This window comes from Acanthochromis polyacanthus, chromosome 7 (assembly GCF_021347895.1).
Source record: "Acanthochromis polyacanthus isolate Apoly-LR-REF ecotype Palm Island chromosome 7, KAUST_Apoly_ChrSc, whole genome shotgun sequence".
Lineage (NCBI taxonomy): Eukaryota > Metazoa > Chordata > Actinopteri > Pomacentridae > Acanthochromis > Acanthochromis polyacanthus.
The window spans coordinates 6,868,883-6,892,215 of record NC_067119.1 but is presented as its reverse complement, the minus strand read 5'-3'; the positions used below and the strand labels follow the sequence as shown (position 1 = coordinate 6,892,215).

The window sequence follows — 23,333 nt, the reverse complement described above, 5'->3', positions numbered from 1 at the left end:
GGATTCCTGCATCCTAATACAGTTGTTTCTTCGATCAGTTTGCTGATCATCTGCTCAAGCTCAAAGTTCGAACATCCTCGAGCTTTTCTGCATCCTGGTGGTTTTTATATTCTTCATCCGGCTCACAGTGGCTGTCTTATTGGTGACCGAGTGCAAGATATCCAATATTAATATGCATCAGGAAGCCACAGGATATGGTTATGTGTTCAGAGGTTGCAGTATATTAAGGAGAACACACTAAGCTGAGTTATATTAGTAATCTCTGTGTCTTCATATCACAATGTAAACAAGAAAAGCACTCCACCAAGGCTAGTCAGTCGTATCATTTCCGACAGATGAAATCTTGAAAACATTCGTGGCAGAAATCACGGCACCGTAGAATGTGGCCATTTAATATAGATGTACCCACAAACACAATGACCTTCCACTGAGCACAGGCGTGTGTTATGCACGTTATGCACTGATATCGAGCTGCATAACCTAAAACCGCCACAATTTAATCAGTTGTTTCTCGTATTATTGGACAGGTAAGTCCTGATAAGAACAGAATATGTATGGTGGTATGGTGAAAATATAAGTAGCTGCCACTGCACGGTGCATTGAAAGAAGCTAAAATAACGACAAATAAATAAGAAAATCGAATGTACATATAAAACAAGACTATATTAAGAATTCCAAAACAGGCAAGACATATACAGTACAGTAAGGAGATAATGAGTCATGTGATCATCAGCAGGCAGCTGATGTAGTGTTCACTTGTTGTCATGGTTACAGTGACACCGTGACGCTATCTCGCAATGATACAGAAATCTTTAACAAATCCGTGGATCCAGACTATAAGCTGCATCACTGCCAGAATCTAATCAGTTGGTCCTTGTGTCATTTCTGAACTTCCCTGAAAATTTCATCCAAATCTGTTAGTCTGTTTTTGAATAATGCTGCACACAGACAGACAGAGACAAACATACGCAGATCAAACTCCACTTTTCCTTGGTGGAGTGAAAAAATGAATGTAAACACAGATGGGTAATCGATTAGGTTTAGTATCCAGTGATGATGTTGACTGGAGAAACTAGAGGCTGCTGTTAGCCTCTTTATTCAAGTCTAAATCCATATTATGAGATCCACTCCACAGAAAGGGAACAAACTGTCACCATCTGCCACTTGACCTGATGTGATTCCCTTTGTTTTTAACCTTGTAGCGCATGGACATGGACCGACGGCGGGAGGATGCCAGGAACCCGAAGCGTAAGCCTCGTCTGATGGAGGAGGACGAGCTGCCCTCCTGGATCATCAAAGACGACGCCGAGGTGGAACGACTCACCTACGAAGAGGAGGAGGAGAAGATGTTCGGCCGAGGGTCACGCTGCCGCCGAGACGTCGACTACAGCGACACGCTGACCGAGAAACAGTGGCTACGGGTAAATTATCATGAACAGATACAGCACTGCAGAACTGTTGGGAAAGTTACCGCGTTTAGTTAATTACACCGAACTTGTTATTATGTGGACTGATTTGATTCGGAAGAACTCATATCCACTAATTGAATTTTAAGAACTTTTCTGTGCACTACGCTGCACTTGTTTAGTCATTCATCCGGTGTACAGCACAGCCTCATATGTATTCTCACGCTGCTTTTGTTTAACCCTCATTAACCTGCAGTTTAATTCCTCTAGTTGGAAAAAGAAGCACTCTATGTGGTTCGCTTTTGCTCATTAGAAATCAGGGTTTCAGATCTTAAGAAGTTACACATCACCGGCCTATTGATTTGTAGTCCGTCAACAAATCAAGAAAGAAAAGCAATGGCGTGGAACTCTGTCTCAGTATTGAAAACCTAAAAGACAAAGTATAGATTTATTGTGTGGTTTTCGATGTTGAATAATCTCCTGAAACAAATGGACACTGTGGCTTTCAGCAAACTTTTCTCAGACTGAGTCATTACAGCTGTTTTGGAGTACATCATTCTGTGCAACAGTGTGACTCACGTGTATTTTTGGACAATAATGGAGCTCTGTGGCACAGAGGAATGACTTTTACCAGGCTGCAGCTACACAGAAGGAGCAGTGGAATCAGTTTCTTTCTTCATGCTGGTGTTGGATCTGTTGCATGGAAAAAAAGCAGATATAGAAAATCTATGATGCTATTACACCTATGATGACATTTGCAGCTTTTATAATAATGAAGTGCAAATGTATACAGTGATAATGTTACTTTTGCCAATACTAGAGCTGCATGATTTACCGTTTTAGCATCAATTATTAAGATGTGTGAATGCAAGTAACACAAAATTACTGAAACCCGTGACACTCCAACTTTTTTTTTGCTTTGATAAAAAAGAAAACTGACATTTTCTGTGACTAATCTTCAAGAACAGAACACAATTTACTCTGATTTAAAGGTTCTTTGATGCAAAGAGATCATTTTTTAAACTTTATTTACAAGACATGGAGTTTGTCAACATGCAGGCTCGACGTGTGCAACAAAATGAGGAAGAAACAGGAGAAAATTACTAAAAAATGAGATTTGGTTGGAAAAGTGACTCACAATATCTGTCGAAATGTCTCAGCTACAGAAAGGATGATATTGACCAGAAACGGGTATAACTCAGGCAGTGTTTTGCTGTATTTACAGTCTTGTGGAGCAGTCCACTACACTAAATCAGCAACACAAAGCTTTGTGTGACGCGTGCAAACCCAGATTTGACTGCCTTCTCCAGTATTACACCATATGAGAAAAGTTCCAAATGACCTTTTCCAGCTTTTTAAGAACTTTATATTTGATTCCGATGAAGATTTCCCCTCCACAAAATGAGCTCAGTCATTCTAAAATGATTAATTCTTTCCAAATCAAGTAATTTCCTGTATTTTCACACGTCACAGAAAACGGAGCGAACCATTTTCCCCCCAATATCATGCAGTCTTTAATTATGACTGTTTGATCTGTACCGCTACAACCTGCTTAAATGTGTGTTTTACAAGTCCACTGAAAACTTGCAGGAGATTCATGTAAATATATAAAGTTTAAAACAACTGAATTATTTTCATGGGCAGGCAATTGCTGAAGTGAGTCTCAGTAAAGGGTAATTGGATGCCAAAAGTTTTGGAGGGTTTGATGCTGACGGCACCCAGTTAACCACACCAAATATACTCTGACATCCTTCCCTGGAGCCACGTCTCAGGCCCTGCAGATCCATTTTATTGACCGTGGCCCAAATGTTTAAGGGAACACAAAAATAGAAGGGGGGGGCTTTGAGGCCAAGGTGACAGAAGAGTGGACTAACTGTTGGCTGCTGTTCAGGGAAACTCCAATTAAAAGAGGAAGAAAGTGTAGAAACTTGTAGGCTGCCTGTTTCTGATAAAACATGACAGGGCTACATAGATTCTGTTCAATATTATTAGCTTTTAGGGAACAATGAATATCTCAGCTGTAATAGCGTTATCGTGAAATTAATGTTAAAGTTTAATCTGAATGTTGTACCAGTCCTTGTGATGAAAACCCAACTGAAAGCGCATCATTTTTATGCTACATTATCCTGGCATTTATCCAGCAGGAGTGATGTAACACTGGGATTTACCACCAATAAAACAATAAAACATCATGTAAATCGATCAAATACAGCATATGGCGATGATGTCAGAAGATTACGGAGCGTACTCACCGAAGCTGAAAGAATTTGTTCTAAAATTGTACATGGTAACGACCTGAAGGAGTCGAATGAATTAACCTCGTCCCTGTTCTTTCTCTTGTTTACCTCCAGGCCATCGAGGACGGAAACCTGGAGGAGATGGAGGAGGAGATCCGACTGAAGAAGCGCAAACGCAAAAGACGCCAAGACAAGGACTCGTCGAGCAGAGACGAAGGAAGCTCGAAGGCCAAGAAGAGACGTGGACGACCTCCAGCAGAGAAGTTCTCCCCAAACCCGCCCAGGCTCACCAAGCAAATGAACACCATCATCGATACGGTCATCAACTACAGAGACGGGTAAGGAGATTTAAATACAACTCACTTCTTTATACAGTCTTAGATGGTGTTTTATTGCTATTTCTGTCTTGCCAACGCACTTTTCAGTGACACAGCAGCCATGTGCCTGGTGCAACTTCATGTTTTTAGATCAATCTCAGATGTTATTTGAAGTGAAAAGAACTAAAGACAGAAATCCCTGATCCCTGAAGACAAGCTTATCTGCCCTCATGGTGCCGATATCGATCCACCACCCTGCTGACCTCCTTTGTTGACTGAGATTACACTCTAGTTACATCTCTGCTTCAAATATGGTCAGTTCTGCTGTTCTGCTGCAGGTAGACTGGTTCAAAACCCGCCAGAAGGAGGTGCTGTTTCTGCTTGTCCCTGCCACGTGTTAAATCAGGTCAAACAGGGTCTCTGCAATGACTTCTACACCTCAATCAGTGTATGTGCTGACTTTAAAATGATAAGTTTATTTAAGATCTAGTAGTATGATAAATAGTTGGAAACATACTTAGTAGTTATGGATGTCATGATACTCAGAATTTAGCTGTCGGTACCAACAATATTAAAGTTGTATGATTCTCGAAACCAGTTTCAATCAAAAAACTAAAAATAATGTATTGTAGCATCAACTGTTGAGAAACTGATGTCAGTCAATAATGGATTCAGTACAGGGGAGATTAACCCATCAGCTATTTGTTCCATGGATGTGTGATGTTTGCAGCAAAGACATCTTGGTTCCGTTAGCCATTTGGCAGTAGCAACAAAGCTCTAGTCGACTCCTTATTTTCTTTAGTGTGAGAGTTATAGCAAGAAACCACGAACCACCACAGAAGTCTTTGTCATGGTGGCCCATCATGGTGCAAGCTAAAACCCCATCAGTACTGCCCATCGTCTGAGCTAGCATCTCTTCTGGGACAAACCAACTGCAGTCTTCGATCTCATTAACAGTAAGAGGCTCCACCTGGTGGTGCAACTAGATACTACAGTTAATCTGCAATACATTTTACAACCTGCACGTTCTTCATATTCTGCCTTATCGGTTATATTTTTAATATATTATGGCAGGTAACATTCCTACATGGTGCTTTCAGATACTAAAATTCATTACTGTCAATCGACAACAATCAACATTTTTAGTGTTCATTCTGACCATTCATTGTTTAGAACGTGTCCCTGATCGTTGACTCAAACTCTACATTTCTTCACACACAACTTTTTCGTGGACCTGTTGCTCCACCTGTACTTGGACCTAGAAACCACTATCTCTAGTAGACGTCTTGTGACAGCTGTGGTGCTTTCTGTAGCTGGGATCTTTCTACATGGTGTTTGCACGTTCTTCCTGTACATGTGTGGGTTTCTCCGGGTACTCAGACTTTCTCCCACAGTCCAAAAACATGCTGAGGTTAATTGGTGATTCTAAATTGTCCTTAGGTGTGAATGCAAGTGATTGTTTGTCTCCATATGTAGCCCTGTAAGACCTAGAAACCACTATCTCGTGTAGATGTCCTGTGACAGCTGGGGTGCTTTGGGTAGCTTCTATAATCGTAGAAAATAAGTACATCATGTGTTCAGAATTCTGGTTTCGGCTCGGTATTGAGGTATCGATTCCAGTGACATCCCTGTTAGTAGTTCTGCTGGGGGCTGATATCCACCCTAATGAGGGTTTGTATTTGTTATGGTTGTGGTAAAATGTACTTTTGAGTGCAGAAAAGTATCCCCATTTGCAGGAGCGTGGCAGATCAGCCATGCCTCGATGCTCCAGTGGAAAGAACAGATTCCTTCCTGGGTAAAAATGAGCAGACATGAAGTCATGTCTTAGGAACAGGAACCAAATATTCTCTCATTCCAGTGGAAGTTAAGTGTGTGGTCTATTCTGTTGTGTCTGGAACGTTTCTTTTCTTTTTTCTTTTTTGCTCCTATGCGAAAGCATAAGTGTGCGTCTCTCTGCAACATGCACCCGAGCATGGAAGAACATGTGCAATTTGTGTTGCCATCGCTCAAATATGCACTGGCTCACTACTGCGCTGAGGCTTTTCCAGGAAACCGCTACCTGCCTTTCCAGTAGTCGCATTCTTTCCTCTCCCAGTTGATGGTTGTTCTTCCCAGAGCATCTCAATCACAGCTCAGCCTCCTCTCGCTGCAGCACAACTTTTAAGTTTCCACTCCAGGACTTCGGAGTCCTCGGACGCAGTGCGGTTTCCTCGTAAAACGAAGCACATCTCCAAATTGCACGAGGCAAATGTGAGTACAACTTAAAATCTGATTCGGAGCTTCTCGGAATTTAATAAAGTCTTATCTGTTCAGGGGAGCCGGGCAACAGTCTGGGCTCTGTTCAAGACAGATTAAAGTGTATTTATGTTGAGCGCTGGTTGCAACAGAGAACAGCCTGATCTCTGAATACAGACCGTCATGCACACGGCAGATTGTTTTGAAATCAACAGTTGTTTTACCATCTGCTTATCATGAGACATTACACTAAACCCCCTCTTGCTGGAAGCCTCCGTGATCATGTTTCCAGTAATTCCATCATCTTTAACAGAAGCTGTTCCCAGAGGATGCCGGGCTGAGAGGCATCAGAGACGTCAGAACCCAACACCTGTGTGGTTTCAACACCGTTTAAACGTTAAATCTAAACTCGCAGCACATTCAGATCTCAGCGGGTGAAATAATATCTAAGTAATCTGACGTCAGGAGCCATGAAGTCAGCCTGGACTGATCCGGCAGCTGCTGCTGTTTAAGGTCACTGTGCACTTTTATTTCTCAAAGACAAATCCAGGAATTTGTTAGGTTGGTTATTACAAAACCGTCATGAGCAGGAAAATAACCAGAGCTACAATATCTCATGTGTTGTGTGACTGTAGGTCCAGCACTCTCATAGCTCTGTTATGATTTTATTTAACATCCGGATACATTAGGATACATTTAAAATATGTGTTACTTTTATCAACAAAATGGTAAAAAAATAAAATAAAATACAGAATATCTGTTTAAAAAAAACTCTCTATATTTAAAGTTTTGTTTGGGCTAAAATACGTGAACTCATGAAGAATTTTCTGAGATGTCACAACTGCAACGTTCCAGTAAAACAACAAATGTTTGATGCATGAAATTGAACCGCTAAAACATTTTGTAAACTTCTGAACCCCAAATAGTTTCTGGGTTTTTTCAAATCCAACGCTTTTTTTGGAAGATTTCATCCGTCTGAAATGATACGACTGAGCAGCCTTGGCGCAATATTGCGCTCTCAGTGCTTTTCTTGTTTCTTATTGTGGAGTAATTTTTTTAACTGCAGTATGTGATCCTGCCCCTCTATGGAAACAACAGAACCATGACTGGAAGCATAGAAAACTCAAATAGCTCTTTTGTGCAGTATGACACAGTTCTAATGCCGTTAATCGCACAAAAAGAGAAGGAAATTAGTGAATTGTTTAATTACTTACTTCACCATGAATCTTCCAACAAATTACTGAGAACGTTCACTAATCTGTACTGTTATTGCACCATGCTGCTTTTGTTTTATGAATCAAGTTTGCTTTGTTTTTATCTCAGTTTCTGAAATTAGTTTGTCTCCTTTCTGCTCTGTGAAAACACAGCCTGCAGTTCAACCAGAAAGTCTTTGTTCCTGTGTGTTGGTCACAGCTCTTAGTGACCAACTAAGACAAAGGCTTCTCAGTTGCAGTGAGTGGTGCAGAACCTTTTTTTTAAAGGATCGAGAGGTGAATTTGGATGTACAAAAAGTGATTTTGATGAAATAACACAATTCTAAACTTAGATTTAATCTTTTTTTTTACAAAATGACACGGCAAATACACTACCGTTCAAAAGTTTAGGGTCACTTACAAATGTCCTTATTTTTGAAAGAAAAGCATTTTTTTAGACTAAGATAACATTAAATGAATCAGAAATCCAGTGTAGACATTGTTAATGTGGTAAATGACTATTCTAGCTGGAAACGGCTGATTTTTAATGGAATATCTCCATAGGGGTACAGAGGAACATTTCCAGCAACCATCACTCCTGTGTTCTAATGCTACATTGTGTTAGCTAATGGTGTTGGAAGGCTCATTGATGATTAGAAAACCCTTGTGGAATTATGTTAGCACATGGATAAAAGTGTGAATTTTCATGGAAAACGTGAAATTGTCTGGGTGACCCCAAACTTTTGAACAGTAGTGTATAACTGATACTTCAGCTGTGGTGGCAAAATTGAAAATCCAAGGATTCTTAATGTTTTTACATTTTCTGTCTCTGATAAATGGTGTAATTTTGGCTGTACTTTTAAAGTTAAGATGCCGTTCAAACCCGCTGTTGGGTTTAATTTAAAAGTCTTGCTACCATCAGTGTGCTTCTGTTTTCATGCAGGAGTTATTCCTTATTGTTTTAGTTCAGAGGTTATCTTTTGATCTCACCTGTCTCATCTGTTTTTAGACACGTTTTCACATTTTTGTCTGTTGTTTTGCAATCTGTCGACACTAAAACCACAGTTGGGTGATTTATCTCTGCAGTGGCTGTTAATTAATGCACCTCCAGTGGTCATAAATGAATCACCACAGACTGAAGGTCAGTAACTGAGCGTAGGAGAACTATTTCCATATTCAGCTGTTGCTTTATTTAAACTGTTGTCCTTCTGGTCAGAGGCCGACTTATCCGTGTAGTAATTAATGCGTGAAGGTTGTAGGAGTCAGCCAAAAAAAAGGAAAAGCTTGCAAATGGATTCTGTTAAAAATTACTAAAGGAGCATCTGAGTTCATGTAGTCCCAGAACACAACAAGAAGTGTGTGCTGGCAGAATTTAACTGCTAATGAATTAATCACACGTTAACAATTATTAGTTCAGGAGCGAAACACAGAAAGCCTTTGTGGGAGGAAGCTATGCAGATGAACATCCAGGTGTCGGTGTTTACAAAGTTGATACAAGAAAATGCTGAAGCCTTATTTCCCTTTCCCCCCAAACTCCCGGGAAATTAGCTGGACCGAACATATTAAATTTGTAAATCTAATTTCATCACAGCTGACACAAACTGCTCCCTCGAGAAGAGTTTTAATTTTAAACCTGCCACTCGACGGGGCAGAATTTGAATCACGATTTGTTTTGTTTCCAGGTCCGGAAGACAACTGAGCGAAGTCTTCGTGCAGCTTCCATCCAGAAAGGAACTCCCCGAATATTACGAGCTCATCAGAAAACCTGTCGACTTCAAGAAGATCAAGGTTTGTTGATGGAAAAGACACACAGGACGAGGATGATGAAGAATATACACAAAGCACAATAATAAAGGTTCTTTTAAGATGATAAATTTAAGAAAAGAATTGATTAGTTGCTTGTCAGATTAATAATTAACAGCAAATTTAATAATTGATGCAGTGATTCTGTTTTTCCAGCTTCTTCTTAAAATCACACAAAATGTTTTGAGGGGTTCACAGTTTGTTGTTTTCTACTGTTTTTGTATATTTTAAGGACAAACTGCTCATCACACCCAACCAATAATAAAAGTAATTTTTAGTTACAGCCGTAATCAGCGGTTATTTGAAAGATTTGCATAATTGTTGTGTTTTTAAGTAATTAAGGGAGGACAGTGAGGCCTCAAACATCATATTAGCTGAGGATTATTTGAGCGTAAATCAAGCTCTCACTCATTGCTGGTGTGTTTTTTTTTTCTTGAAACAGGAACGTGTGAGAAACCACAAATACAGGAATGTGGGAGACCTGGAGAGGGACGTGATGCTACTCTGTCAGAACGCCCAGACCTTTAATTTGGAGGGATCCCAGGTAAGAAATGCTGCTACTTCCTTTTAACTTTGCATTATGTACTTGCTTAGGGTTCAAGCACGTCTGCAGGTTGTCGCTCTCGAGTTCTGCTGAAACAACTATTGACTCAACAGATAATTTACTGTCAGAACTTTGGATGTTTTGAGCAAAAGGTAAAGAAAACCTGAAGCTACATAAACAGTAACCGTTCTAAATTGCAAGATACAGGGGGTCCTCGACTTACGTTGGAGTTCCGTTCCTACTGTTTTTTTGTAAGTACGAACTCCGTTGAAGATGTAAACAAAGTCGTTAAATGCATCATGATATCGGTTCTTCGGAAAAGTCACGTTCCGAGTATGTTGTTATAATATCTAATTTCACTTCCATGGAGACGGCTTTCCTTTTCTTTGAAGCACTGCCATCAGAAGAGTCTGACTTATGCTTGGGAACCATAAAGAAGGGCAAAAAGTTGGTGAATGTAGCACAATCCAAGGTGGTGTACAACCGGCAAATGTAAACGCATATAGCGCCATGTGATGACGTGTAACCAATTCATAACAACGAAATGTACGACGTAAACCTGAGGACTCGTCCGTAACCAGTTCCAACGCCGAAAACACTTTATGTCGAGGACGCTGTGAACCAAGGACCTCTTGTATTGTCTTTCTGTGGGATTCCTTAAATGTTGCTTTTGCCTCATAAGTGGTTCATCTGTGCTCATCAGTGGACCAGTTTCTTAGCCTCTGTAAAAACTGTGTATGTGGTGAGAACTCGGGTCTTCAGAAAGGACCAGTTGTTTTCATTGTGTGCTAAACTACTCAGAGGAAGCTTTAACTTTGGCCCTGTCCAGTTCTGGCCTTCAGGCACATCGTTGTTGCACATTCCCTGACATTGTTTCAGGCGTTTTTGTCACTGCATCTTTTTTTAGTTTGATGTCAGAGTGGATTTGTCTGGCAATTCCTGAGTCTCCAGAAACCTGTTCTACAAAACAGGTTCAGGATATTCAGAGGGCTGAACTGTGAAGCCAGTTTGACACGATTTTCTTCGTGCAAGTCGACCCAATAAAAACTAAAACCTCAGTTAGCAGGTGTCAGAAGGTGGTTTTCAACTTTCTTTGTTAACTCAAACTCTCAGCTCGTCTACATAAAAGTGGCCGTTTATCACTTCATGTGACTCTACTTCTGCACAAAATGAACCGATGGTGTTCAGCTCCTTCACTGAACAGGTTGTTTTAATGGAGAGCAATGAGGAGTATAAATATGTGTGATGGTAAAGAGCTGCTACAGGAAATGATGCTGGTGGAGAACATAATCAGCAGACATTTTAGAAGTGGTGTGATGTGTTCAGATCTCTGCATCCTGGTTAAAACTCTAGCAGCAGCGTTCTGGATGGGCTGCAGCTGTTTAATGTTCACAGAACAAACAAACAATGATAAGACTGGAAGACCTAATGGATCAGCTGAATTCATGCAGACACTAAATACTCCTGTGGAAGGCGGCAACCCAGCAGAAGCCCATATAAGGCATAAGACAGGAAGTTCATGCCCTCTCTTTGTCTGCACTCGTCACACTGAGCTAAGCAGAAATAATGCCAACCTAGCTGAAATAAAAACAGGAGGTGGTTAAACTTTTGATACGATTACATCATGTACATTCTGATTGGGTCTTGAGACGATGAGTCATTGCTTTCCAGAACAGAAGAGGAGTGTTTAGAAGAAGTTTGCTAAAGTATACAAGAAAAACACTCAGAGAGCTCAGTACTCCTCCAAGGCTGCTCAGTTGTATTATTTCCAATGGATAAGTCCTGATAAGTCCTCAGCGGTGGATTTGTAGCCGGATCACAGTCATGTGATCTTCAGCAGGCAGCTGACGTAGTGTTCACTTGTTGTCATGGTTACAGTGACGCCGTGCTGCTATCTGGCAATGATTCAGAAATCTTTAACAAATCCGTGGATCCAGACTATAAGCCGCATCACTGCCAAAATCTAATCACTTGATCTTTGTGTCATTTCTGACATTCCCTGAAAATTTCATCTAAATCTGTTAGTCCATTTTTGAGTAATGTTGCTAACAGACAGAAAAACGTACAGCGATTGTTACATAACTCCACTACGTTCCTTGGCGGACTAAGAAGACGTCAGACTCTGAAGGCTGCATAAAGACTCTTTCTTGAGAACTTTTTGATGCCTCCAACTTTTGATCCAGAATTGAATTTTGACTGCAGGTTTGGCAAAGCTGCCACACCATCACTGGCCTTTAGCAGGCAGACTGAGTCACAACATTAAGGTGTTCAGCATGAGTTGTCCTCAGTTAAACCGAAAGTTTCCTCACTTCTAATCCCAAATCCTGCCTCACAGCTCAGAATTCTGTATTATTCAGTTTATTTTTTGCTTCTGTGCAGAATGAGATGACTCACTGAGACCTTTGCTGAGGGGAAACAATTATTCTGAATGCCGAGTTGGTCCCAGCAAATGTCAGTGTGTCAGCCGTGCGTAAAAAAGGAAGAATCCAATGCAGACGTAATCAACACTCACGGCTCGTTGTCTGTAAAGTGAATGTTTGAGTTTTAGACTGTTAATGAGACACATCATGACCCCTGCAAACACGTTTTCCACTTAAAGCTGGCATTTTTAGAGCAAACTGTTACTGAGTTAATCAAAAAAAGAGCTTTACCTCTGTTGTTGAGAGCTTGCTCAAAGGAAAACTTGGATTTGTTGGATTTTTCTAATAAATTTGACTTATTAGGACTGGGACTGTAATGCGTTAATTTCGATGAATTAATTACAGAAAAATATAACGTTAAAAATAAATAACACATTTAATTGCACCTTTCTCAGTTCCTTTATTTCTGGCACACCAGTAACTGATGAACACTCCATCCCAGTAGGAGGCGATAATAAACCTAAAGTCTGTTTGCAGCCATGAAGAAGATACACAGGAGTGACGTCAGTCCACAAGAATGTCTGTTGAACAGTGAAGGAGGAGGAGAACACATTGAGCTTGTCAGGAGGAAAGTTTTCTTTTAAAAAGCTTCCCCATGTCAGTTTGGATAAAAGCGTGTTTGTTTGCAAAATTGTGCAACAAAGAGTTGACTGATCACGGCATCACTTCAATGCTGAACCTGTTGCTGTTAGCACCAGAGCTAACGTTAGCTACAACAGTCCTGCTAACGGTGTAGCCATCCCATAATAGCCCACTTTAGAAGACATTGACAGTGCTTGAGTTTACAAAAAGTCGTAAAATGTTGAATATATTCGCTATAATTGCACTTTGAGTTAACAGTAATCTGTTAATGTAGCAGATAGATGAAAAATGCAGATAAATAAACATTAAACAAGAATTTACTTGAATAACTTAAACCACAAAATGTCTATTTTATTAACTTAATTGTAAACTTTTAGTTTATGAAAAAATATTTTTGTTCATAAATAATTATATTCCTAAAAAAGGGGACCATCAGAATGACACCATTTGTCAGACCCTACTTATGTTTATGTGCCATACAATGGAAAAACTTCACTAAATCTGGGCTTTTAATAATCAATCACTTTTTTCTTTATGTCCCATTTTAAAATTGTATTACTCTTATAAATGTTAAATTCTAAACATGTATAGGTCTATTCATTGATTCAACTCTCAACCAAAATTTATTTGAATTGAAAAACTTTGTGTCAAATATTGCTATTTGACAAATGCGATATTGTGATTAATTAATTACAAAATCTGTAATTAACTAGATTAATTTTTTAAATCATGTCTCACTTATTATGTGAGGTGCCTTTTAAAAAAATTAAATTGCTCTTAGTTGGTGAAGTTCTATTTTCCAGGGACGTAACTTGCAAGTTTCTTACTCATGTTTGTTGAGCTTTTGTCCTGAACTTGTTTTCTTAGTCTTTGCTATTATTCAGAGTTGGATGACCTTGTTGAAAAAGGTTGTTTTGGTTTGATCTTGTTTTCCAACAGGGATCGCCCATAATGCAGTGCAGCAGCCCAACGACCCACGGAGAATAAAAGCCCAGACAGAAAGCCAAAAAGAACAGAGCACTGTTCTGTTTCTTTTTAGGGAAAAGTCTACATTTCAGCCCCGAGGTCTGAAATGCCACGTCCCCACAGATTAATCATAACTGCTGCTTATTCTATTCCCATCCTTAAACCTGCCATTTTTACTCCATTTTCTGCCCATTAAAGCTTAATGTCCTCTCTTTTATTATTCCTTCCTACATCTTCCAGTGTGACTAACCACTGAAGCGTCCTCTGTATTTGCCTTCCCTACAGATATACGAGGACTCCATTGTTCTTCAGTCTGTATTCAAGAGTGCCAGACAGAAAATCGCCAAGGACGAGGAGAGCGAGGATGACAGCGATGACGACGAAGATGACGATGAATCAGAAGCCGAGGGTGAGACGCACAAACACACAACGACTACCTTCATTTAAATTCCACACTGTAAACCCACCGAGTGCTGCTCTGATTTAATATTCACCACCGTCCTGCTGGGAGCAGCGTGGACTGCTGCCGCCTTCTGACTGTAACAGAGCATCAAAGATACGAGTGAGAAGTTAAATTTTAACTGCACTTAGGGAGGAGAATGTTTACTGTAAACATGGGGTAAAATAGGTTAAAAATCAAGATTAGGCCTGAATGAGGTGGAGATTTTATCAATAGCAGTGTTTCCTCTACATTCATTTAGACGTGGCGGCCCCGCCGTTCGTACATCCTAGCTGCCGAGACTTTAAATTGCTTCAAATTTCTTTTTCTTTCTTTTTTTTTATTGTCGCAAATTCACTGCCGCACATCTCCGCCTTCACAGCAGTCCTGCACTGTGTCTGGTACTCGTGAGTACTGAAGTAAACTCCAGATAACTATCTTGCTCAGTATCTACTCTTTGATACGTCGGGTTAATACGATGTTAATTACTCGCGAGAGCGCGTCCTTGAAACATGTAATATATCGGAAGCTTCAGTTAATTGGGTCTGGTGCTGCTGAAAAAAATCCTGGAGTAAACACTAAATTGTATTCCCAAAAGTATTCCAAACTGTGATCAGAAGATGCCAAGAAAGTAAAATAAGTAAAAATAATAATTATCAAAAATTATAAATGAACCATGTTAGGACTTTGTTTATCAGTAATATCGAAAATAATAATAATATCAGAAATCCTATATTTACCAATACAGTTGAAACGGATTCTTTTCACTATTTTTGATGATGATGAAGAAGACTTTTTTGGTGTATAAAATAAAGAAAAAAGTAAATCCACATTTCACGTTTTTAGATTTTTATTTTTCAAATAACAGACCCAAAGCCACGGATATACACAACTGTTCAAAAGTTTGGGATCATTTAGAAATCTTCTTATTTTTGAAAGAAAAGCAGGTTTTTTTTCAATCACGATAACATTAAATGAATCAGAAATCCTGTCTAGACATTGTTAATGGGGTAAATAAGAGGCTGATTTTTACTGGAACATCTCCATAGGGGTACAGAGGAACATTTCCAGCAACCATCACGCCTGTGTTCTAATGCTACATTGTGTTAGCTAACGGTGTTGAAAGGCTCATTGATGATTAGAAAACCCTTGTTCAGTTATGTTAGCACATGAATGAAAGTGTGAGTTTTCATGGAAAACATGAATTTGTCTGGATGACCCAAAACTTTTGAACAGTCGTGTACAAGTTAAAAAGATGTAAAACAGCAAAGAAAGAAAAACATGATCCTCTGCTGAAATAATTATCAGAATTGTTCAGACAAATATACAGACTCATTTTTTGTGGTTGTCTGTTTATGCCAGACAGAACTCAGCGATTCCAGACCTAATTCCCTTTGAGCCTGCATGTGGGTGCTAGATGAGTGTTATTTACATCTCCCGTCTGAGCAGACGATGACTAACGGCTGCTGCGGAAGACGTTGTTTTAATTCCTCCCGCTCTCCTCTTGTTTCATTCAGCCAAGTCCGTACGGGTCAAGATCAAGCTGAGCAGGGAGGCTCGAGGCCACGACAAAGGCAAGAAGAGGCAGAGCCGAGGGAAGGCCAAGCCGGTGGTCAGCGACGACGACAGCGACGACGACCAGGACGATAACGTAGGTCACCGTCGTTTAAAATGCAGATTACAAGTAAAACTACCACAGCGATCCTTCAGCGGGAAAAGCTGCTGGCATGGATTACAACCTAACAAATAGTTCTACAGTTTTCTCACTCGCAGCAGTAAACTTCTCACATCGTCCTTCATGTTTACAGTACGTTTATTGGAACGTTTTGTACAAACAGCAGCACACAAAAGTACATTTTTCTGGCAAAGAGAATGTCGTCAAACATTCAAGATGCTTAGCCGTGCTGTCGATGTGATGTGCTGTAGGTGTCGTCTAATGTAAAAACTACAGATTAGGATTTAATGACGGTGATTGAACACAGAATTACTGTAACAATAATAATAAAAAACTTCACTAAAAAGTGCTTGACGTCAGCCGCAAACAAATCTTCAAATGTAAAAGGCAGGAACAAAAAATCAGATTTAAAACGATATGATAAATAATGGATGTGGAAAAGATTCTCATTTACGTCTTCACTGTTTGTAATGTGATTTGTCAGCAGTGCCTGTAATTAACAAGCAGAATGTTTTAATATTTAATGGCTAGTCTGGATATGTAGTGCAGATAGTTAAAAAGAGAACATTTCAAATATCCACGCCTTCTTTTTCCCAGAGGACGAATCAGCTGCGTGGTGTCTCCAGCTCACATTTGAGAAGCAGTTTTCAGACATCTGCAATTTGATTCTGAGTCGTCATAATTGTATTTTAAGACCTTTTTAATTTCCCTCAATTCAAAGAATCTTCCTGGCCTTTACCTTAAATCAGGGCTGTCAAACATGCGGTCAGAGGGTCCAGTCCGGCCTGCAGTACAACTTCACAAAGCGTAAAGATGACAGAGACGACATTCCCTGCAGTTTTTCAATGAAAGTAACTGTCTTTTTAAGTTTGTCCGCTCTGCTGCCACAACTTTTATGTATTTGTTTTTACATATATAAATTTTCTACATTTACAAGGCAGGAGGATAAATTAACCTTCTTCCTTAATAGTTCCCACTTTAATTTGTGTGATGTTGTGGTCAGATGTGGAAATTAATGTAAATCTCTAGATCTTGACGAGTTGTTTTGATCCTAAAGTTAAACACTGTGCAGTTCCAGATGCCTGAGACTGAATGTTTTTTGTAGGTAATCTGTGATCTGTTAGTTGTAATGTGTAAATATGATGAACTGAGGCGTAATATTGTTAAAACTACACTGATTTTTATTAAGAAATTTCAAATGGTTTGTAAAGTTTTGTAAAAAAAAAAAAAAGGTAGTTTTTACAAAACTTTGCATTAAAACAAAGGGAAAAAATTTAAGTTTTCATTATTTTTTATAGGTTATTATGCTCTGATATGACTGGTTCGGCCCACTTCTGATCAGATTGGGCTGAATGTGAGTCTGACACCCCTGCCTTAAATTAAGTTCCAACTGATCATACAGATAGTGTAGATATCCTGTACTACAGTTCTGTCGAGTCAAAAAGTAATTACAGATATTTTAAATTGGGGTTTTTGCCCTGTGGAAGCATGTGGCAGACATCTGTCGTCATGCTGTAAGCCATATAAAGCTTGTTTTTCTGACATACTGCATCTCTAATGCCACATGGACCATTTACCCTCATGTCAGAGCAACCAAAGTTCTAGTAAAATCAAACCACAAAGCTCTTTCTCTGACCCACCACAGCGACTGATTGTTCTGGACCAACATCTAATGGGAAGGATCGCAAGACTAGTCTTAAAATCTCTACAACTTTTATTTTGACTAGTAAAAACCCAATTACAGATGCTGCTAATTGTCATTTTGACTTGCTAGAATTATGTTTTAGTCAGTTTGTAGTCTGGACTAGTCAAAATGAAGTTGTTTATGTTTGTAGTTTTAATTCCACATTTGAATTTAATTAATGACCATGTGCAATCCAAATCTAGAAAAAATGAGCCAAAGAAACTATTTTTATATAAATGATAAAAACAAATAATTTTGTGTGTGTAAAACCCAAATAAATAGAAAAATAAGCAAAAATAATATATATTCATATGTGAATTATAAAAACTAATAGTTTTTTCTAATTAAAATATTCTCTCTATACATATATAAAATCTGTAAAACCCAACGATAGGAAAAAAAACCCGCAAAAATAATATATATTTATTCAGATATAAATAATAAAAAATGATAATTAAAAATTATTTTTGCAACAGTGGGTTTTACAGGGTTAAATATTTTCCATAAAAGACTATTTTTGCAGCATTATGTGGCACAAAGGTAAAAATACTTGGCAGCAGGCTCAGAGGCTGAATAAGACACAAACCGTTGTGTTGTGAAGTGATGAGAATCTGCAGCACAACAAACATGAGGACTGTGATTCAGCACGGTGCTGCATGTACAGCTCTGCCTAAGGTGTGTTTGATGTGTTCATTTCTAACAGTGCTGTCAAACAGGCTTACACTTTTCTTTTTCTCTATCAAAACAGCAGCCTGCCAACAAATTAGAGGGCAAACAGTGAAGTCGTAGATGCTGTTTAATCACAAGACGTCGATCTTATACAGTCATGTTAGGACACACAACATACTTCAGTTTATGAAAGTTTGCTCAACATTTCTGCATGTAGTGACTCGTGCATTACCTAGTGTGTTCCATTTATAGTGTAGAAACAGGCAGGCAGTTGTGCCAAAATAAGTTTTTTTTTTTTTTTTTCGTTGAACAGGAACTTGGGATCTGAGAAAAACTAATATTTGGCTCCCACAGCTCAGGAAAGCACACAGAAGCAGCATATGTGGCTTTTTCTCTTCTTTTTATGAAATCTGGAGAAATGAGTCACAGCAGCACAGTGCATCTCCATCCCACTCATTACCGTCCTCCTGGTTTCGTTCCGGATGTCCAATCTGCAGCTGTTTCACACCTGGAAAGCCACGGAGCAGGCAGTTAATCGCTGTTAAATTGGCTGTAGCAGAACTCTGAATCATCCAAGACTTCAGCATTTAAAGCGAAACAAGAAGACAGCATGCAGTGACTGAATGGACACTGTTTGTGTTTAGAGGACAGTCAGGACTGTGTTACTAACTGATAAGTGGTGCTGTAGACCTCTCCTGTTTGCAGATGGATGTACTGGTTTAACACAGCTGGTTTCCTTCACTCTTTTCTCAAACTGTCAGCGTTTTGTGTCCAGAATGTGGACGATGTTGTGATCTAAGTCGTGTCCTTCAGATGTCGGTGGTCTGCTGACCAGTTGCTCTGTTGCGTTGCTTCATGCACCAGTTGCATCGTTTCCCTAAAGTCTGGAGACAGGAAATCTCATTAACTATCATTTTTATGCCTCCACTGATTAAACACGGCTTTGTTTTTTTTTTTGTGAATGTTCTTAAAGAAACAATTTTTTTTTAGCATTTCTTTTTTTGCACCAAAAAATGTTCAAAAATTTCCCAAAAATGTCTAAAATGTGGAAGTTTTCACTGTGAAATTAATATTTTTTCCCCCCATATTTTCAAACTTTAAAACGGGTCAGTTTGACCCACAGGACAACACGAGGCCTAATTAATCTACGGTGACGATGAATCCTTTTCTCTCCGGTAGCTTGTGGTTGATTCTCGTCCTGAGAGGGCAGCTGGAGGTCTGAACTCAGTGTGAGGGTGTCTGAGCTGTTTACACTGAACCTCAGAGCTGAAGGCCACGTTACTGTGAGACTACAGATGTCCTGGTGAGAATGATTCTGAGCCTGACTCCTCGCTGGCTTCAGTCCAGGATCAGAATCAAAGCAGGAGTGGATGTGAGGACCTTCCTCTCCTCTGTGGAGCTCCGTCTCTTATTTCACGGCGGTGACTCGTTGGGTTTGCCGCCTTTTGTTGTTGCCCTGCAGACCATAAACCTCCATCACGCTGTTCCGTCTGCATCTGCCTTTAAATCCTCCTCCTGCTTAACGCCGCTCATCTTTTCTCTCCACAGGATCAGTCGGACAAGAGCAAAAGCGACGACGAATGAGGAAGGACAGACGAGGACAGGAGGATGTCGTTCATGGCGCTTCTAAACAATAAGGACAGTACCTTTCATGGCTGTTCAGGTTCATCTTCTGTGTTTTCTACGTCTTAATTCATCCGTCTGTAGTGCGTGTCGTCTTCTCCCACCAGCTTTGAAATGTATTACTAACCATCAGTAACGTATAGCAATACCAATCAGCTTATACTCCTGTTTTTAAGACACTTTTCTAGTCTATTTTTTAACTCCGTGCTTCGACAAAGCACATGAAATTCTGTATGGAGAAAAAAAAAACATTGGCCATTCTATTACGCGCTTTTGCTTTATTTGTACCGGCTTGCTTGCACCTAATAAAAACCTTAATATCTACACTTATGAAATGTGAAAAAAAAAAAAATCTAACCAATCTCAGCTAATCTGGAGTCACTGGTGAGAGGAAACGGCAATCAGTTTTAGAAACGTAACTTCCAAATGTGCACAGTGCCAAATGTTCAAACGTAGAGAAACCGACCGTTAACTAAGCCCCGCCCACCTGCAGCGACTGGCCAATCACAGCTTAGCAACCGTATCTAGCATTCACAAACCAGCAACATTTAATTAAAGGATTTAACATTTTTTTGTGTCCAGCTGATAAACTTACAAATGTCACTACAACTCATAAGTGATTTTTACAACAATTAATAAATTATTATAAACACATGTAATATCCAAATTATAGAAGATTAAACAAAGCATTTTGGTGCTAAAGAGATGCCTTGACCTATAAATATCATTTTGTAGATGTAGGGAAACACGCCTGTTTGGCAGCAAAAAGCACATTTCTGGATGTAGTTATTCACTCAGTGGAAGGGAAATGCAAAAATTGTTAGATTTTTAATTATTAATTCCCACTAAAATTGCGATTTACACATTCGATTTTTTTTCTTTGCACAACATGTAGCTTTAATTTATAACGTTCTAATTAAATGTCGCTTTAAGACCAGCAAACTCTGTCAACTAATGTTTTAAATTAGACGTTATAATGAAGAGACGTCCATTTAAACCATCCTGAATAAAAATCTATGGGAAAATTCCATAATGCTAAAGATGACGGTTATTTTTTACACATTTCCAGCCCCTCTGCTGACTGAATAGAAATACTTTACTACTCAATTTAAATTCACAACATATGTGAACTCTGTGCTTAGCTTACCTAAAACGGTACACTGGAAAACACAGACGACATAGTATGCCAGGAAATCATCCCATATTTTGTCAAGTAGAAACACCAGGATGTCCTGCTACACCGTCACACTCTGTAGTAGCTTTTCTGACCCACAATCCTCTGCAGCATGAAGTCTATTGAAGCAACACTGCAACAAGACAATCAAAGGTTCAGGGGCAGCATTACGGCGATGTTACGTTACAGTAGCTGTAGGGGCATTTGGGAAAACAGGAAGTGAGGAAATCTGCTCAAGTGAAAGCTGCAGTTGTTAGCATGTTTGGCTACAAAAGTCCACGTAGATCTGCTGTCAAACGGTGCAAAATGTGTCTCCATGTGGACTACGGGAGTAGTGTGGAATTCGTACGTACAACATGAGAACATCAGTGGTGTAATCAAGGTTTAACTGGCTTTAACTACTAACCAAGCCATGTTAATTTGGGTTAATGGACACTTTATTAAAAGCTAGTTTAAGGACGAACATATCGATCCAGGATCTATTAACCTCTATGTTTATCTACATGGATCAAAACTGGTGAAGATGCCTTCACTTGGACATGTCAGCATTCATATTTATGTGATTATTTTAGACTCTTTGTACAAGTTTGTCTCAGCTAGAAGAATTAAAAAGTGAATGGATGTTGCTAATTAAGCCACTATTAGATCATCAGAGGTCTTCTACTCATCTATCTCTGATTTGCTTTAAACTTTTTCATCTTTAAGACAAGCTGTAGTCCATAAACAAAAATATGAGCAGATACCATAACCCAGCTAGTTCCAAAATGGTTCAAAAAGAAGATATTTTTAATAATACGGGCATATTTTTCATTTTTGGACACCACTTTCTCAACATTAACCAATAAAGTAGTGTCTAGGCTGCCACAGTTGCCTTCAGAAATATAGAAAATACTCTGTGGATCTTAAAACCAGCTGCTATGAATGGAACACGAGTAGGTTCCTCTTGGCAAAATGTTCCTTTAAGTAACACATCACAGGTTAAAATGAGAAGCTACTTCCACTAAAACTGCTCATGAAGGATCTCTGCAGTCCAAATGTTCACGTCTACCTGATCTTACTGATGCTCTGATCTTTATTTGACTGAGGTTTCTGTGTCATTTCTTTAGGAATTATCACTATTAAGTGGGCATCAGCATAACTGTGTGAAATTTATCACATCTTTACATGTTTTTAATGGTTTGGATTGGAGGTGGAAGGATCTATTAGCTAAAAAAAAGTCACGGCTGGTAAAAAAAACCTGAGCAACATGAGAATTTCTAGTCGTCAAATGTCGGGGTTTAGCTAACGGTCAAATCCTAAAACACCACGTTTGTGAAAGCACAGGCGAATGTACCTAAAACGATTATATTTATAGTTGATGCCATACATGCTGAATGCTTTTTAAAGCGCTTTTAGTAACTAAAATGTACTCATCCTTCATTTAGGCAAGTCCACGTGTTTCATGTATTCTTTATTCTTTCAACAAGTTGTGTATCAGCCTCATTTTCTCATTCACAAACAGAAACGTTTTGGTTATTTTGAGTGAGAAGCCTGCCTTAAGAGAGCAAGATGTCATTTCAGAGAGGCAGATTAACGGGAACATCTTGGATTTGATTCGGCGTCCATCGTAGCAGAACATGTAGCGTTCAGAGAAAATAAAAACAAGTCTTTGCTGGATGTTTTTTTTGCAGACTTTTAAAGGCGGCTGACAACAACAAATATGACAAAACAGCGTTCTGAGATTTAAGCTTTGAATGACTATAACGGTATATTTTAAACAATGTATTGATTTCTACATTTTGATTGAGGTGTTTGTGTTTCCTTGTGAATTAGCTCCAAGCCCTCACTTTATCGGTTTATCTTGTCGTTTGTAGCATGAACTCTTTTTGGAAATATACTGCAGATATATCTTTTTTGTTTGTTTGTGTAAAATGTGCTCGCCGACTCTCCGTAAGTGTGACTTAATCTTTGCTTTCTTTGCACAGTGTCTTTGTGGTTGTATGTCATAGCCCAGGGCAAATAAATAAATATCACTGATTTTCAGCACAAAATACGTCTCCTTGTTCACTTATTCTGTGTTCTTGCACCTGTAGTGTTTATACATGTAAACAGGTTTTACCATGCATGGCGTTAATGGAATTTATTGTGCATTTTAATGAGAAAAAGAGTTGGAAGTAGTGCACTTTCTTACTTTTTCACTGATTCGGTCCACCTCTCTCGGGCTGACAAGTCCAATAATCCATTTTTCAGTGTTTCGATGATGAAACGATCTATAGCTGATTGTTTTGACCCACGCAGACAGACCTGATGATGGTACTTCATGGCTGATCACAATAAATTAATCACCTGTCAGCCTGTATTTCACTGTGGCTGCATCTTTAAAATGT

The 23,333-nt window shown here is 39.2% G+C and overlaps 1 protein-coding gene across 1 annotated transcript in view; it reads left to right on the top strand.

Moving 5' to 3' along the window:
- Positions 1-22,997, top strand: part of smarca2 (SWI/SNF related, matrix associated, actin dependent regulator of chromatin, subfamily a, member 2) — a 73,561-nt gene extending 50,564 nt beyond the window's left edge. The window contains exons 28-34 of the mRNA XM_022195043.2: positions 1,203-1,421; positions 3,758-3,981; positions 9,071-9,176; positions 9,634-9,735; positions 13,989-14,112; positions 15,660-15,793; positions 19,719-22,997. Coding sequence (XP_022050735.2) covers positions 1,203-1,421; positions 3,758-3,981; positions 9,071-9,176; positions 9,634-9,735; positions 13,989-14,112; positions 15,660-15,793; positions 19,719-19,754 — 945 coding nt within the window. The 3' untranslated portion in view covers positions 19,755-22,997. The remainder of the gene's footprint in view (positions 1-1,202; positions 1,422-3,757; positions 3,982-9,070; positions 9,177-9,633; positions 9,736-13,988; positions 14,113-15,659; positions 15,794-19,718) is intronic.
- The last annotated feature ends 336 nt before the right edge of the window (positions 22,998-23,333 follow it).